Source organism: Cnephaeus nilssonii (assembly GCF_951640355.1).
Source record: "Cnephaeus nilssonii genome assembly, chromosome: 9".
NCBI classification, from domain to species: Eukaryota; Metazoa; Chordata; class Mammalia; order Chiroptera; family Vespertilionidae; genus Cnephaeus; species Cnephaeus nilssonii.
In genome coordinates, this window is record NC_137080.1 from 52,588,986 (window position 1) to 52,603,489 (window position 14,504).

Below are 14,504 nucleotides of genomic sequence, written 5' to 3' on the forward strand. Positions count from 1 at the left end.
TAAGGTATTATTTAGGCATATGTAGGCTTATATTATCATTGGGTCCTCAGTATCCAACTCCTACCTGGGTTTCTAGCCTAAGTACGCAGTCAGAAAATATCTACCCTAATCAATACTGAATGTGATTTTATTTTTATTGTAATGTTATCACAACAAATTATCTAAGGAAACCTTAGTACATCTTACATAAGAATACCAGTGCAATTCATAAATTATTTTTACTTAAAATATAGAAGAGGCAAAACACAGAGTAGCTTAAAAGTATAGGACCGTCTATTTTGGAATATAATATTAGAGACAAAAAATACCAAAGTGAGTTTTAACATTATTTGGTATTTAAATTATTGAAATAAAACCTGACCTTTCAAGCCATGGTATTTAAACGAACTCTTTAACTAACTCTTTTTGGCTCCTTGGTAACTACTTCTTCCTTTGAGACTGTGCCTGACTTAAAACTCTTTTCTCAAGGGCTGCCCATCATCCTTGTTTAATACAACTTCCCTATGTTTGGTTTGACCTACTTATAACCCTGGCTTCTCCATTTCTTGGAAATTTTTGATTCAATAACTTTATTCTGATTTAGTCACTTTGACATTGACAACTTATCCCTGGCTATATTCCTACTTTAAAGTTTTAAGTTAGACATACTGCTTTCTTTTTTTAAAGACAACATTTATTTGTTTTTAATGATTTCAGAGAGGGAGGAAGGGAGAGAGGGAGGGAGAGAGGGAAGGATGGAGGGAGAGAGAGAGAGACAGAGAGAGAGAAAGAAACATCAATGACGAGAGAGAATCATTGATCGGCTGCCTCCTGCATGCCCCACACTGGGGATCGAGCCCGCAACCTGGGCATGTGCCCTTGACCAGAATCAAACCCAGGACCCTTCAGTCTACAGGCTGATCCTCTATCCACTGAGCCAAACCGGCTAGGGCAATACTGCTTTCTAACCACACCTTTCGTCTTTTAAAACTGGTGAGACATCTCATCAATACATTTCAACTTCTCTGCCATCCAGTGAGTCATGAACCTCTTTAACAGTGTCTGGGTCTTAGCCTTAGGGAAAGTAGTCCTCTTTATTGGTTATGCAATCTCAGCCCAAGTGCCTCCTCCTTATATCTGTGATCATAAATACTCTAGAGTTTTCCTTAGTTTCTTAGGGTGAAAGCTAATATTGATTTGTGGCCTTTCTTCTTTTCTCAGTGCAGTGAATATTTCTATAAGTACTCTTTACTAGTAGCTCCATCTCTCAAATCTCAGTTTACTGTATTTGGTATGAAATACTTAAACTTTTTTCTTTTGATTTTTTTTCTTTCTTTTATTTGTGGGTTATTTAGAAATTTGTTATTAAGTTTCCAAACATTGGAGAGCTTTCCAGATGTCTTTCTCTTACTGATTGATATATAATTTAATTCATTGTGGTCAGAAGACATTCTTTGTATTACTTTGACTTACCTATAAATGTATTGTATATGCACTTGGGGGAAAAAGTGTTGGGTGGAATGTGTTATAATTTTCAATTAGGTTTGATTGTTTCAGTGTTCATATTTTTATTGGTTTTCTGTCTGTGTTCTGTAAGTTTTTTTCAAGACATCTTTATGCCTGCTTTTTGATTTTCAGTGTTGTATCTTTTTCCTTTATTTATTTCAGTTGGAAAAAGTGCTACACATTTTTTTCTTCAAGTTCATTGATTTCTTTTCCCTTTGTTATATTCAGTCTGCTGATAATCCATTGCTTATCATTTTCTTTCATTTTTTTTTTTTAATCCTCACCTGAAGATATTTCCCCCCATTGATTTTTAGAGGGAGTGGAAGGGATGGGGAGAGACACAGGGAGAAAAACATCCATATGAAAGAGACACACTGGTTGCCTCCTGCATGCACCCCTACCAGGGTGGGAATGGAGTCTGCAGCTGAGGTTCATGCCCTTGACCAGAATCGAACCCAAGACCTTTCAGTCCGTGGACTGCCACTCTAACCACTGAGGTTCTAGGGCTCATTTTCATTGATTAGCATTTCCCCCCCGATACTATGTTTTGTTTCTTGCATTTCCATTTGTCTCTTTTATAGTTTTTATTTTTATCTCTGCTGAAGTTCCATATTTGTTCAGACATGTTTTCCACCCTTTTCTTTAAAATGTTAGGGTTGTTTTAAAGTCTATTTGATAATTCCAAAATATGGGCCATCCCTATGTTTTGTTCTATTGACTGTCTTATCTATTAAATGTAGGTTTTTTTTCTTATTTTTTTTATTTGTGTGTGTGTGGTACATTTTTATTGGATGCTGGACATTCATTATTTTTCTGTATGAACACTAGAATCTGAGGTAAATCTCTTTGTGCTTAGTGTGGACATACCTCTTCTTTCAGTTTAATAGGCCTCATTTTGGGGAGAGGAGTTAGTGGTTGAATCAGTGTGTTCTGTATTTGAGATGGGTTTATATTGCTATAGTTATCTTCAGTGTTCAACGACTCTGCATTCCTTCAGCAGATGACTGCTGTTAACAATGGGTATAAAGTGGTTTTGCCCATTTTTCCTGCTTCACTTTTAGCTTTCAGTAGACTCTGCTTGCTTATACCACATAGTGGTATTTTTTGCTCTTGTGCTCTCCCTCATCTATAAACAACTGTTTCTTGTCATTCAGTGCCTGACTTGTGGGAACCATGGTTTTCTTAGTTTTCCTCCTAAAGTCTTAGTATTAATAGTAATATTTAGACCTTCAGCCCCTAGTCTCAGGGACGGGTTTTCCCTAAGTGAACCTGACCTCTCTCTCTCCCTATTGGAGGCTGAACTTTGCCTCGCATAGGCAGGATGTTTTGGCAGGAGCAGGTTTTTTTGCTTTTATAAATGTAACTAGAGGCCTGGTGCATGAAATCGGTGCACTGGGGATGGGGGTGTCCCTCAGCCCAGCCTTCACCCTCTCCAATCTGGGACCCTTCGGGGGATGTCTGACTGCTGGGAGTCGGACATCCCTCTCACAATCCAGGACTGCTGGCTCCTAACCACTCGCCTGCCTGCCTGATCGCCCCAACCCACTTCTGCCTGCCAGCCGATTCACCCCCTAACTGCTCCCCTGCTGGCCTGATTGACACTGAACTGCTCCCCTGCTGGCCCGATTGCCCCCAACTGCCCTCCCCTGCTGGCCCGATTGCCCCCAACTGCCCTCCCCTGCTGGCCCGATTGCCCCCAACTGCCCTCCCCTGCAGGCCCGATTGCCCCCAACTGCCCTCCCCTGCAGGCCTGGTTGCCCCCAACTGCCCTATCCTGCAGGCCTGGTTGCCCCCAACTGCCCTCCCTGCAGGCCTGGTCGCCCCCAACTGCCCTCCCCTCAGGCCTGGTCACCCCCAACTGCCCTCCCATGCAGGCCTGGTTGCCCCCAACTGGCCTCCCTGCAGGCCTGGTTGCCCCCAACTGCCCTCCCCTGCAGGCCTGGTTGCTCCTAACTGCCTTTCCCTGTCAGCCATCTTGTGACGACGTGGGGGGCGGCCATCTTGTGGTGGCCATCTTGTGATGATGTGGGGGTAGCCATCTTGTGGCAGTCATCTTGTGATGACGTGGGGGTGGCCATCTTGTGACGATGTGGGGGTTGGCCATCTTGTGAGGGTGTGAGGGTCAATTTGCATATTACCTCTTTATTATATAGGATATCCTTGGCCCAAGGCTGTTTTTGACTGCTATGTATCTAGGTGACTTAATTCTTAGATAACATCGTGTTATTTAGTCTTGCCAACTCTGTATTTTGTACTGTTACTTTATTACATACTTTATGTTTAGGGATGGCCCAGTGTATGAAGTTGATAAGTTTGGTCTAAGAATGGAAAAGCTGTTTACTTGCTATAAATGATGTACCTACAATAAAAGGAGAATAAGTTCTTTAACCTTTTAAAAGTGTTTTTTAAAAAGATGATTGCGATATTTGGTTTTTATTACATCACTGGTGGCCCGGTGCATGAAATTCATGCACATTAAAAGGGGATTAATTAGAGGAAATTCTATCTAATAAAAGAGTAATATGCAGATTGACCATCACTCCAACACACAATATGGCTGCCCCCATGTGGTCAAAGATCCTGCCCCCATGTGGACACAAGATGGCCACCACAAGATGGCCAGCAGGGGAGGGCAGTTGGGAGGCACCAGGCCTGCAAGGGAGGGCAGTTGAGCGGGACCAGGCCTGCAAGGGAGGGCAGTTGGAGGCAATCAACCCTTCAGGAGAGGGTAGTTAGGGGTGACCAGGCCGGCAGAGGAGGGAAGTTGGGGGCAAACAGGATGGCAGGGGAGCAGTTAGGCATCAATCAGGCTGGCAGTGGAGTGGTTAGGGGGTGATCAGGCTGGCAGGCAGAAGCGGTTAGGGGCAATCAGGAAGGCAGGCAGGCAAACAGTTGGGAGCCAGCAGTCATGGATTGTGAGAGGGATGTCCGACTGCCCGTTTAGGCCTGATCCCGGCCTAAACGGGCAGTCGGACATCCCTCAAGGGGTCCCAGATTGGAGAGGGTTCAGGCTGGGCTGAGAGACACCCCCCCTCCGTGCACGAATTTTGTGCACCGGGCCTCTAGTATTTTAATATTGCTGTTTGCCCTTTCTCTATAATACAAGTGTCAGAGATGAAAGAAAATTAGTAAAATATATATGAAAATCTTCCTCCTGTCAGAGTCTGGGGCGCGCCGCAGGACCCAGAGTCAAGTCCCCGCCCACCCGCAGTTCTTCAAAATCATGCAAGACCCAGACCCGGCCGGCCCCACCCTCATTGGTAGAGATCCAGACCCGGCTGGCCCCACCCTTGTCAAGTCCTGCCGGGTGGGGGGCGCAGCCTCAGGTCCCCCGTCAAGCCCCGCTGGTTGGGTGGGTGCAGCCTTAGGGGCCCTGTCAAGCCCCGCAGGGTGGGGGGTGCAGTCTCAGGTCCCCTGTCAAGCCCCGTTGGGTGGGGGGTGCAGCCTCAGGTCCCCCGGCCTGGCGCTGGTGTGGGGGGCATGCCTTGATGTCCCCCGTCAGGTCCGGTGCCAGGGCAAGTGGCGCGGCCTGAGGCCCCCCAGCCCGGGCTGGGGAGGGAGGCGCGCCTTGAGGTCCCCCGTCAAGCCCTGCTGGGCGGGGGGTGCAGCCTCAGGTCCCCTGTCAAGCCCCGTTGGGTGGGGGGTGCAGCCTCAGGTCCCCCGGCCTGGCGCTGGTGTGGGGGGCATGCCTTGATGTCCCCCGTCAGGTCCGGTGCCAGGGCAAGTGGCGCGGCCTGAGGCCCCCCAGCCCGGGCTGGGGAGGGAGGCGCGCCTTGAGGTCCCCCGTCAAGCCCCGCAGGGTGGGGGGTGCAGTCTCAGGTCCCCTGTCAAGCCCCGTTGGGTGGGGGGTGCAGCCTCAGGTCCCCCGGCCTGGCGCTGGTGTGGGGGGCATGCCTTGATGTCCCCCGTCAGGTCCGGTGCCAGGGCAAGTGACGCGGCCTGAGGCCCCCCAGCCCGGGCTGGGGAGGGAGGCGCGCCTTGAGGTCCCCCGTCAAGCCCTGCTGGGCAGGGGGCGCAGCCTAAGGTCCCCTGGCGCCAGGGTGGGGGGGTGCATCCTGAGGTCCCCGGGCCCAGGGCGGGGGGAGCAGCCTGAGGTCAAACGGCCCAGCACCAGGGTGGGGGGCGCACCTTGAGGTCCCCCGTCAAGCCCCGCTGGGTCGGGGGGCACGGCCTCTGTTCCCCCGGCCTGGCGCTGGGGCAGGGGGCAAGGCCTGAGGTCCCCTGGCTCAGCTCTGGGGTGGGGGGTGCGGTCTCATATCCTCTGCCCTGGCCAAGCGCTACACAGCCTCAGGTCCCTGCTTATTGCTCGTTAAGGCTCCTTATGGGAATTCGGCCTCTGCTGTGGGCGCAGCCATCTTGTGTTACAGAACCCCCCTCCGCCCGCCATCTTTTGTGATGGTATGATGGTCAGTTTGCATATTCCCTCTTTATTGGATAGGGTTCCTCAGTAGGACTATGCTATGAATTTAGCAAGGTACTTTTTCTTACATAATGGGGTACATGAAGTATCAAGTTATATATATTTTTCTTACTTGAACTTTTATTCATCATTCATGGATATTTGAAAAACATTGAAATAGAACATAAAGGTCTTATATATATACCTGTACTTTTAAATATGAGCATAGGTTTCAAAAATATTTTTTCTCCAGGGTGAGTAGATAACATATATGAAACAAAGCTTTTAGTTTAACATTGCCTTCCAAAGTTATAGCAAGACTGTCAGCTGATATTTTTTTGACATTTTGATGGTTGGAGTTTATTTTCACCTCTTGAAAGAAATTTATGAGAAATCAGTGCTTTGAATCTATATTCAATTTTTAGTTAGGCAGAGTTCCTCCTCAGATGGCTAGGTCATTTAAACATTAGAGTAAATTGGAGATCAGTGTATGAATCTCAGATCAATCCTGAAATTTTTGCCTATTTGGCTAAACTCTTGACAATATGGTTCTAAGAGATCCAGTTGGCAAGCTCCCCACTTTCATAGTGTTATAATGAGAGGAAAGAACAAAACAAAACAGGAAATATCAAGAGTTGTATACATATTTTTTAAGTTGAGGCAAAATATACATAGCATAAAATGGACCATTTTAACAAATTTTAAGCATACATTTCAGTGGCATTAAATATATTTTCATCGTCGTATAACCATTACTGTCATCCACCTCCAGGTCGCTTTTCACCTTTCTAAACTGAAACTCTGTACCCATTATTAAACACTAACTCCTCATTCACCCTCACCCCAGCCTCTCTAATTTCTGTCCCTATGAATTTGATCAAGGAGCATTACAGTTTTAAGGGAATGCAGATATTCAAACTCTAATTGATCTTTAAGCAGTTAGGAACTAGGATCGCTCTAATTTTGCTCACTGCCCTCAGTTTAGAGAAATTACAGATTTTGAAGGAAGTAATGGCAGAGAAGGTAAAGGTCACAGTTGGGGAGGAGAAACACTAATCTTGTTGCATGTGAAATACACTTGAAATTTTGGTTGTCACTTTTGGAATGTAAATCTCCCTATAAGTGAATATAGTGGTTTTAAGAGGATGTGATTATGATAAAAGATTGTGATTGGATAACCCACAACATAATCCTAAAATTTGGAGACACATATATGAATCCCAGAACTGTCCTATTCTGGCTCTGTGAAAGTATATTTTGTTCTCTTCCCTGAAATGCAGAAATCAATATTAGGACTTCTGGCCATGATACACATGTTCAGTTCTTCAAAATAATAAAAATCCATGAAAAGAAACAATTTAAAACTACTTGCTCAGAACTAATTAGAGAGCATTGGATCTTATAACTTTGCTCTTTAGCAGATAAGGCTTTGAAAAAACTGCCATTTGTATTTTGTACTGTGTATCCCTTGTACTGCAGTTCTTTGCTTGAAAAAATATAGAAAAGACCAAAAAAGAAAAGAAACAGTAAGACAAAAAAGTAAGTCTAAAATTTTTTCTGCTTGAGGGTTTTGGAAAAACACAGGTGATGTATTTTCAGATTGTGTTTCCTATGTCTGAGTTAGCCGTGGTTACAGATTCTCAGGGGATTCTCCCACCCACTCCATCCCCAAGCAAGTTTCTCTGCTGTCTCCTTTGTTCTATATGTTTATTTTTTATTCCCTTTATTTAATACTTCCCAGAGTTTCTCCTTTTATTTTGTCAGTGAGACCAATGCTTTAAATCCACATTGAATTTTCCATATTAAAATTCCTTTCATCCTGACTGAGCAGTGCATTTAAAAATGTTTTAAATATTTTATCCATCATTTTGGTTGTTGTAGTTAGGACTGTTATTCAAGGTATCTAGCCTGCCATAGAATGGAAATCTTCACATGTTAAAAAAAACACCTTATAATGTATTAACCTATATTCCTCTGGACCACCCCTCTCTCCCATTTTGCATTTCAGTTCTTAAAACTTAAGAAAAGTTTTTATAAAGTTTACAGAAATTTGAAACACCTTTAAAGTGATTATTGTATTGATTATTGTATTTCTGAAAATACGTATATTTATTTTATAGCTACTTGAAGGAAATTTTGCAAAAGAAGTTAGCCACGAAATGGATGGACTTATTTTTCAGCCTACTGGAGTAAGTTTATTTGTGTGTGTGTGTGTGTGTGTGTGTGTGTGTGTGTGTGTGTGTGGTGGTAGTGGTGGTGGTAGTGGTGGTGGTGTGGTATATATGTATGTACATGTACATACATGCATGTATCTATAAAGTACATTTTTCTCAGACACATTTACTTAGTATTAATTATTCCTGTAATCACTGTTTTTCCTTAAAACAAACTGTTATAAAAGATTTCATTTTAAAATATTTCATTTATACTGGATATATAAAATAGTGAAATGAACAGTTTTTTGCTTTTTCACTCAGTATAAGAAATAAACATAGCTGGTTATTATTTTTTAAGAAAGTCTTTAATATAATAATCTTACAAAATAAATGTTAATTTGTTTCTTTACTATAAATCTACCAATAATATTATATAAATGTTTATTTCTTACTGTAGGCCTGTATACCTTTAATATTTCTAAAACTTAATTTTGCTATAGATGAATAAAATTCAGAGTTATCTCTACTTGAAGAAAAATATAATTCTTTAAATATTCCATGTCAAATTTCTGAAACTCATTAAAGGACTTACCAACTTAGTAGTCAAATCATATATTTGGAGTAAGTTTTGTTTTACACTGTGGCAGGGTTTCTCAACCTCATCACTATTGATGTTTTTGACAAGATAATTCTTTGCTGTGGGGAGCTGTCCTGTGCATAATAGGATATTTACCAGCATGTCCTTGGTTTGTTCTTACTAGATGCCAGTATTACCTTTCCTTTCCATCCCTCTAGGTTGTGACAACCAAAAATAATCCACTCACTGTACAATTTCCCCTGGAGAACAAAATTGCCTTCACTTGAGAACCTGTGCTCTATAGGGCAGTGTTCTCAAATGTGACCTATGGTCAGGAGCATTTGCACCACACAGAAAGTTGTTAGCAATGTCACTCACCCCGGATGTACTGATTAGAAACTCTGGGAATGCAGTCCAGCACTTTGTGCTTTAACAAGCTCTACAAGTGACTAAGGCATGTTCAAGTGTGAGAACCACTACTTTACAGGAAATATTTGTATTTCATGTGCTGCCCCTCAGCATATGTTGCATTTAACATTTTTTATTTTATTTATTGTTGACAGTATTACAAATGTTCCCTATTCTTCCCCCCTTTGGCTCCCTCCACCCAGTCCCCTTCCCATCCCAAGTCTTCACTGCACTGTTGTCTGTGTCCATGGGCTATGCATTTATGCACATATGTTTTTTGGTTAATTGTTAACCCCCACTCCCCCCACCAAATCTGTCAGTCTGTTCCATGAATCTATTCCTCTGAACCCATTTTGTTTGTCAGTTTATTTTGTTCATTAGAGTCCACATATAAGTGAGGTCATGTGATATTTACAATCACTAACAGCTGCCCTTGCCAAAACAGATAGAGGGGGGAAATCTTCTGTGGTCTAATGAGGAGGAGATGGAGGAGAGTTAGACACGGGGGACAGAAATTGCAGAAAATGCTATCTTAGGAAATATGGAAATTAGATCTTTTAAGTTTCAGTATTTTCTAGGCCTAATCTCCATTGGAAAGATTTAAAGTCTAAATATAACAGTAACTACAGTACTTTTTATTCTGATAAACTCATGGTTCAGACCCATGCATATGTGAGATTTTGGTGGTATGTAAGAGAAGTGGCCTGACAGGTGAGTCTTTGTGATGTCTCGTATAGCCAGTTGATTTATTAGTCTATTCCCATTCTAGCAACCACACTTGTTATTACAATGATTTTGTAAGTGATATCTGGTAAGGCAAGACTCTCTGCTCTTTGCCAGGATTTTCTTAAATATTTGTGGATATTTGGTTTAGCATATAAGGTTTAGAATCAGTTTGTCATATTACCTAAAAATTCTGTTGGGCATTTATTTGGAATTGATTTGAATTTAGATTAATTTGGAGAAAATAGATGTTTTTACAATGTTAAATTATCTTATGAATATGGTGTAGCTCTTTTCAGGTCTTTTTCTGCTCCATAATTGAGTTTAAATTTTTAATTGTTTTTAATCCAATTTCTAAATATTTAATATTTTCCCTTTTTATAGTAAACAGTGACTTTAAAAAAATTTGCTACTTCTAGTGTGCTTTCATACTGTTGATTATTTTATTGGTTCACAACCTTGCTGAACACTGTTAGTTCTAATAATCGTCTAATCCTACCTAATAATAGAGTAATATGCAAATTGACTGTACCTTCGCTATGCCCACGATTGGCCAGGAGGCGCGGGGGGGTGGGACTCGGGGTGGCTGGGGTGGCCAATTGGGCCGGCGGGACGCTGAGCTCGCGTCGCCAGCGGCAGCACGAGCTCAGCATCTGCGCCATGGCTGTGCTGCGGCACAGAAGGGGCCTCTGGGGCAGTGAGCCCACATCCCGCCGCCGACCATCAAAAGCGGGGAGCTGGGTGTCCGCTCCGGCACCAGCGGACAGACACCCAGCTCCCCCGTGATCGAAAGCGGGGAGCTGTGTGTCTGCTCCGGCACCAGCGGACCCCCTGCCATCGAAAGTGGGGAGCAGGCTGCCAGCAGTGTCCGTGGAGCGTGCTAGGCTTTGCGGGGCAGTGGATGTGGCCTGGATGGCAGGTTAGGCCTAGGGGACCCTACACGTGCATGATTTAATCATGCACTGGGCCTCTTGTTTTATATAATGGCCAGGACCTCTACTACTGGTTTAAACAATGACTCTCATTGGATGGAGGAAAGGGAGACATTTATCCTTTATTTTCAATCTCAAAGGGAATGTGGCTAAATTTTCTCCATTAAGTATGTTTTTGGTAGATTTTTGTTAGATATCTTTTATCATGTTAAGAAATTTTTGTTTTTACAAAGTTTATTTTTCCTTTTTTTCAATCAGAGGTAGATTTTGGGAGTTAACAAATGCCTTTTCTGTTGCCTGTTATCTATGCTTTTCTGTTGAGCGTATCATGCCATTTTTCCTTTTTATGACATTCATGTAGTAAGTTACATAATTTCCTCATGTTGATCCATTATTGCATTCTGGGATAAATGCTACTTGGTCATGATATATATAATTTTTAATATACCTTTGGATTTAATAGTTTTTTGAGAATTTTTGCTACCTTTTTTCTTACAGTTCTTCTCTCTCTCTTTTAATATATTCAAAATAAAAGAGGTAATATTATGGAAAAAATAATAGAGGCTCCAAGTAACATTCATATAATAATACATGGCCATGATATTAAAAGTCAATTAAAATATAATGGCTTATACTGAAAAATAGAGTAGTCTCTTCTCCTACCCTTCCCTACACCCAAAGTGCACTCCTAGGAGGTCATCATTGTTTGTTGTTTTAGCGGCTTTTTTTCTTCCTTTATTTGCAAAACCTATTTATGCTGTTCTTCCTTGGTTTTTCGTTTTGCACATGATCTGATTACTTTCTACTAGAACAAGATTGAGCTTTCTAACTCCACCAACACTGCCTCACCCCTCCTTCTCTGTATTATATAAGTACTAGAGGCCTGGTGCACAAAATTTGTGCTTGCGGGGGGTCCCTCAGCCTGGCCTGCACCTCTCCAATCCGGGACCCCTCGGGGGATGTCCGACTGCCTCTCGCAATCCAGAACTGCTGGCTCCTAACTGCTTGCCTGCCTGCCTACCTGATGGCCCCTAACCACCTCTGCCAGCCTGACCGCCCCTAACCACCTCTGCCTGCCTGCCTGATTGCCCCTAACTGCTCTCCTTACTGGCCTGATTGCCCTTAACTGCTCCCCTGCTGGCCTGATTGCCTCTAACCACCTCTGCCTTGCCCTGCACCTGGGACCCAGGATTCACTCCTCTGGCTGGTTGCAGGCACCCGGGACCTGGGCTTCCCTCTCTCAGGCTGGCCGCAGGCACCCAGGACCTGGGCTGGCTTTGCCCAGGCCGGCTGCAGCCGCAGGGGACCGTGGGCAGGTGGCTTTGCCTGGGCTGCAGCCGCTGGCACTTGGGATCATGGGGTGTGTGGCTTGTCCCTCTCCCAGGCCGCAGGCGCAGGCACAGCTGCTGGTGCCTGGGACCTCAGGGCGGGTGGCTTGTCCCTCTCCCGGGCTTCAGCCCCAGCCGCTGACGCCCGGGATCGAAGGGCGGGTGGCTTGTCCCTCTCCTGGGCCGCAGCCTGGCTGGTCTCCATTCCTCTCTCGCGAGGTCATTTGTGCCTGGCTGGTTCCCTTCCTCTCTCCCCAGTGTTGAGTGTCTGAGCTGTTATGGCGTGACGGCGTGAGGGCGTGACAACTATTTGCATGTTAGCTCTTTATTATATAGATAACTATAGCACATGTTTGGTTAAATGAATATTCAGTATTTGTATTTTTATGGTAACATAAATATTGTTTACATCTGAGTCAACTAGTATATTTTTCTTTCTTAGAAAACTTTTCTTGCCTAGAGTTAGGAATTGCTTAATTGTTTGTTATGATTATTACTACTTCTTTCCTTAAACTCTGTAAAACAACTGTTAAATTTTATTACCTGATAAATGGTAATACATCCAGTCCAGTTTTTACTTGAAGGCATTCCTTCTGAAGCCCTCACTTTGTTTCCCCCTTCTAAATCACAGCACATTGCAATATTGCAGAGATCCCTTTGTACTTCTTAGGTTCTTCCCTGAGATTTTTAACTTATGCCATGTCCTGATTCCAGAAAGGTGAAATTCTGATGAATTCATAAATTAGTTCCACTTTTTGTGCATCTGCTGCCTTCATTACTACACATAGTGTTAAATATAGTTATTTCTAAATTACCCCTCTTAGTCTGATGGTACTATATTAGGGTGTATGTATAAAGGAAATGGAAAAGTAGTTGTGAAATGTCTCCCATGTTACCTTAGGCATGGACAGTTAATCTCACAGCTCTTGAAGCAACATTCACACATACACATGCCCATCACAAAATGATTTAATTAATTTTAGGCCAGCTTGGTCAAAGTGATTTCTAGCTTCATACACACCGTTGTCCTTCCCATGACAGTCTAGGTCCTGGTCACCAATCCATATATTTTCTTTCCCTGACATGGAGTTACTTGAGTTCTCTGATGCCAGCTGATCTCATTCTGAGGCCTCCTGATCAAGAGAGATGTAACATTGTGACTGAAAAGAACAACAGTTTGGGCCTTAATGAGCTCTAGGATTTCTGTGCATACTCAGTTTCTCCTGATTTCTATTCCACAGGACTTATGGAGGAGTGGTTTACTTTTATGATGCCAAAATTAATGTTATTTTCTGTCTTTCCCCTTGGACAGTTGTTACTTAATTGCCAAATATCTTTAGAACTAAAACAGGTCACTTAAATGATTTTTCTCTAAGCAAAAAAAAACCCTCCTTTGAACATATTTGCCAGTGATGCATCTGATAAGGGGTTAATATCCAGAATTCATAAAGAACTTATACAACTCAACACCAAAAACCCCAAATAATCCAACTATAAATGAACAAAGGATCTAAATAGACATTTCCCCAAAGAGGACATCCACATGGTGTCCAATAGACATCTGAAAAGATGTTCAGTGTCACTAATCATTAGAGAGATGCCAATTAAAACCACTTATATGTGGAATGAGATAACACCTCACACCTGTCAAATGGCTATCATCAATAAATCAACAAACAACAAGTGTTGGCAAGGATGTGGAGAAAAGGGAACCCTTGTGCACTGTTGGTGGAATGCAGGTTGTTGCAGCCATTTTAGAAAAAAGCATGGAGGTTCCTCAAAAAATTAGAAATGGAACTGGCTTATGACCCAACGATTCCGCTTCTGGGTATATATCAGAAGGCACACAAAACAGGAATTTGAATTAATATATGCACCCCTGTGTTCATTGCAGTGTTATTTACAATAGCCAAGCTATGGAAGTAATCCAAGTGTCCATCAATAGACAAGTAGATAAAAAAGTAGTGGTACATATATATACAATGGAATATTACTTGGCCATTAAAAAGAAGGAAATCTTAACTATTTGTAACAGCATGGATAGAGTTTGGCCACGAGTTTGACATGCTTGATCTAGAGGGTATTATGCTAAGTTGGTCAAAGAAAGACAAATACCACATGATTTCACTTATATGTGGAATCTAAATAACAATATAAACAAAACAGAAACAGACTCATAGATACAAAGAGTAGACTTATGGCTACCAGAGGGGAGGGAAGTTGGGGGACTGAGTGAAAAAGGTGAAGAGATTGAGTAGTACAGTTTGGTAGTTACTAAATAGTCATGGGGATGTAAAATACAGCATAAGAAATATAGTCAATAATATTGTAATAGTTATGTATGGTGCCAGTTGGGTACTGGAAATATCAGGGAAACACTTTGTAAAGTATATGAGTGTCTAACCACAGTGCTGTACATCTGAAACTAATACAAATAATATTGACTGTAAAAAGAAAAAGGTCTCCTTCAAGAGGTCTTGCTGTTTCTTAATCTCT

General features: G+C 42.8%; 1 protein-coding gene across 4 annotated transcripts in view; it reads left to right on the forward strand.

The window, feature by feature from the left end:
- RNGTT (RNA guanylyltransferase and 5'-phosphatase) overlaps positions 1 to 14,504 on the forward strand; it is a 199,905-nt gene that overhangs the window by 89,148 nt on the left and 96,253 nt on the right. For 3 of the 4 annotated variants that reach the window (XM_079780364.1, XM_079780361.1, XM_079780363.1), the window contains exon 12: positions 8,005 to 8,073. In XM_079780364.1, the coding sequence (XP_079636490.1) occupies positions 8,005 to 8,073 (69 nt within the window). Of the gene's footprint in view, positions 1 to 8,004; positions 8,118 to 8,147; positions 10,764 to 14,504 lie in introns of those variants that run through there. The other variant, XM_079780362.1, reaches the window with a different exon arrangement.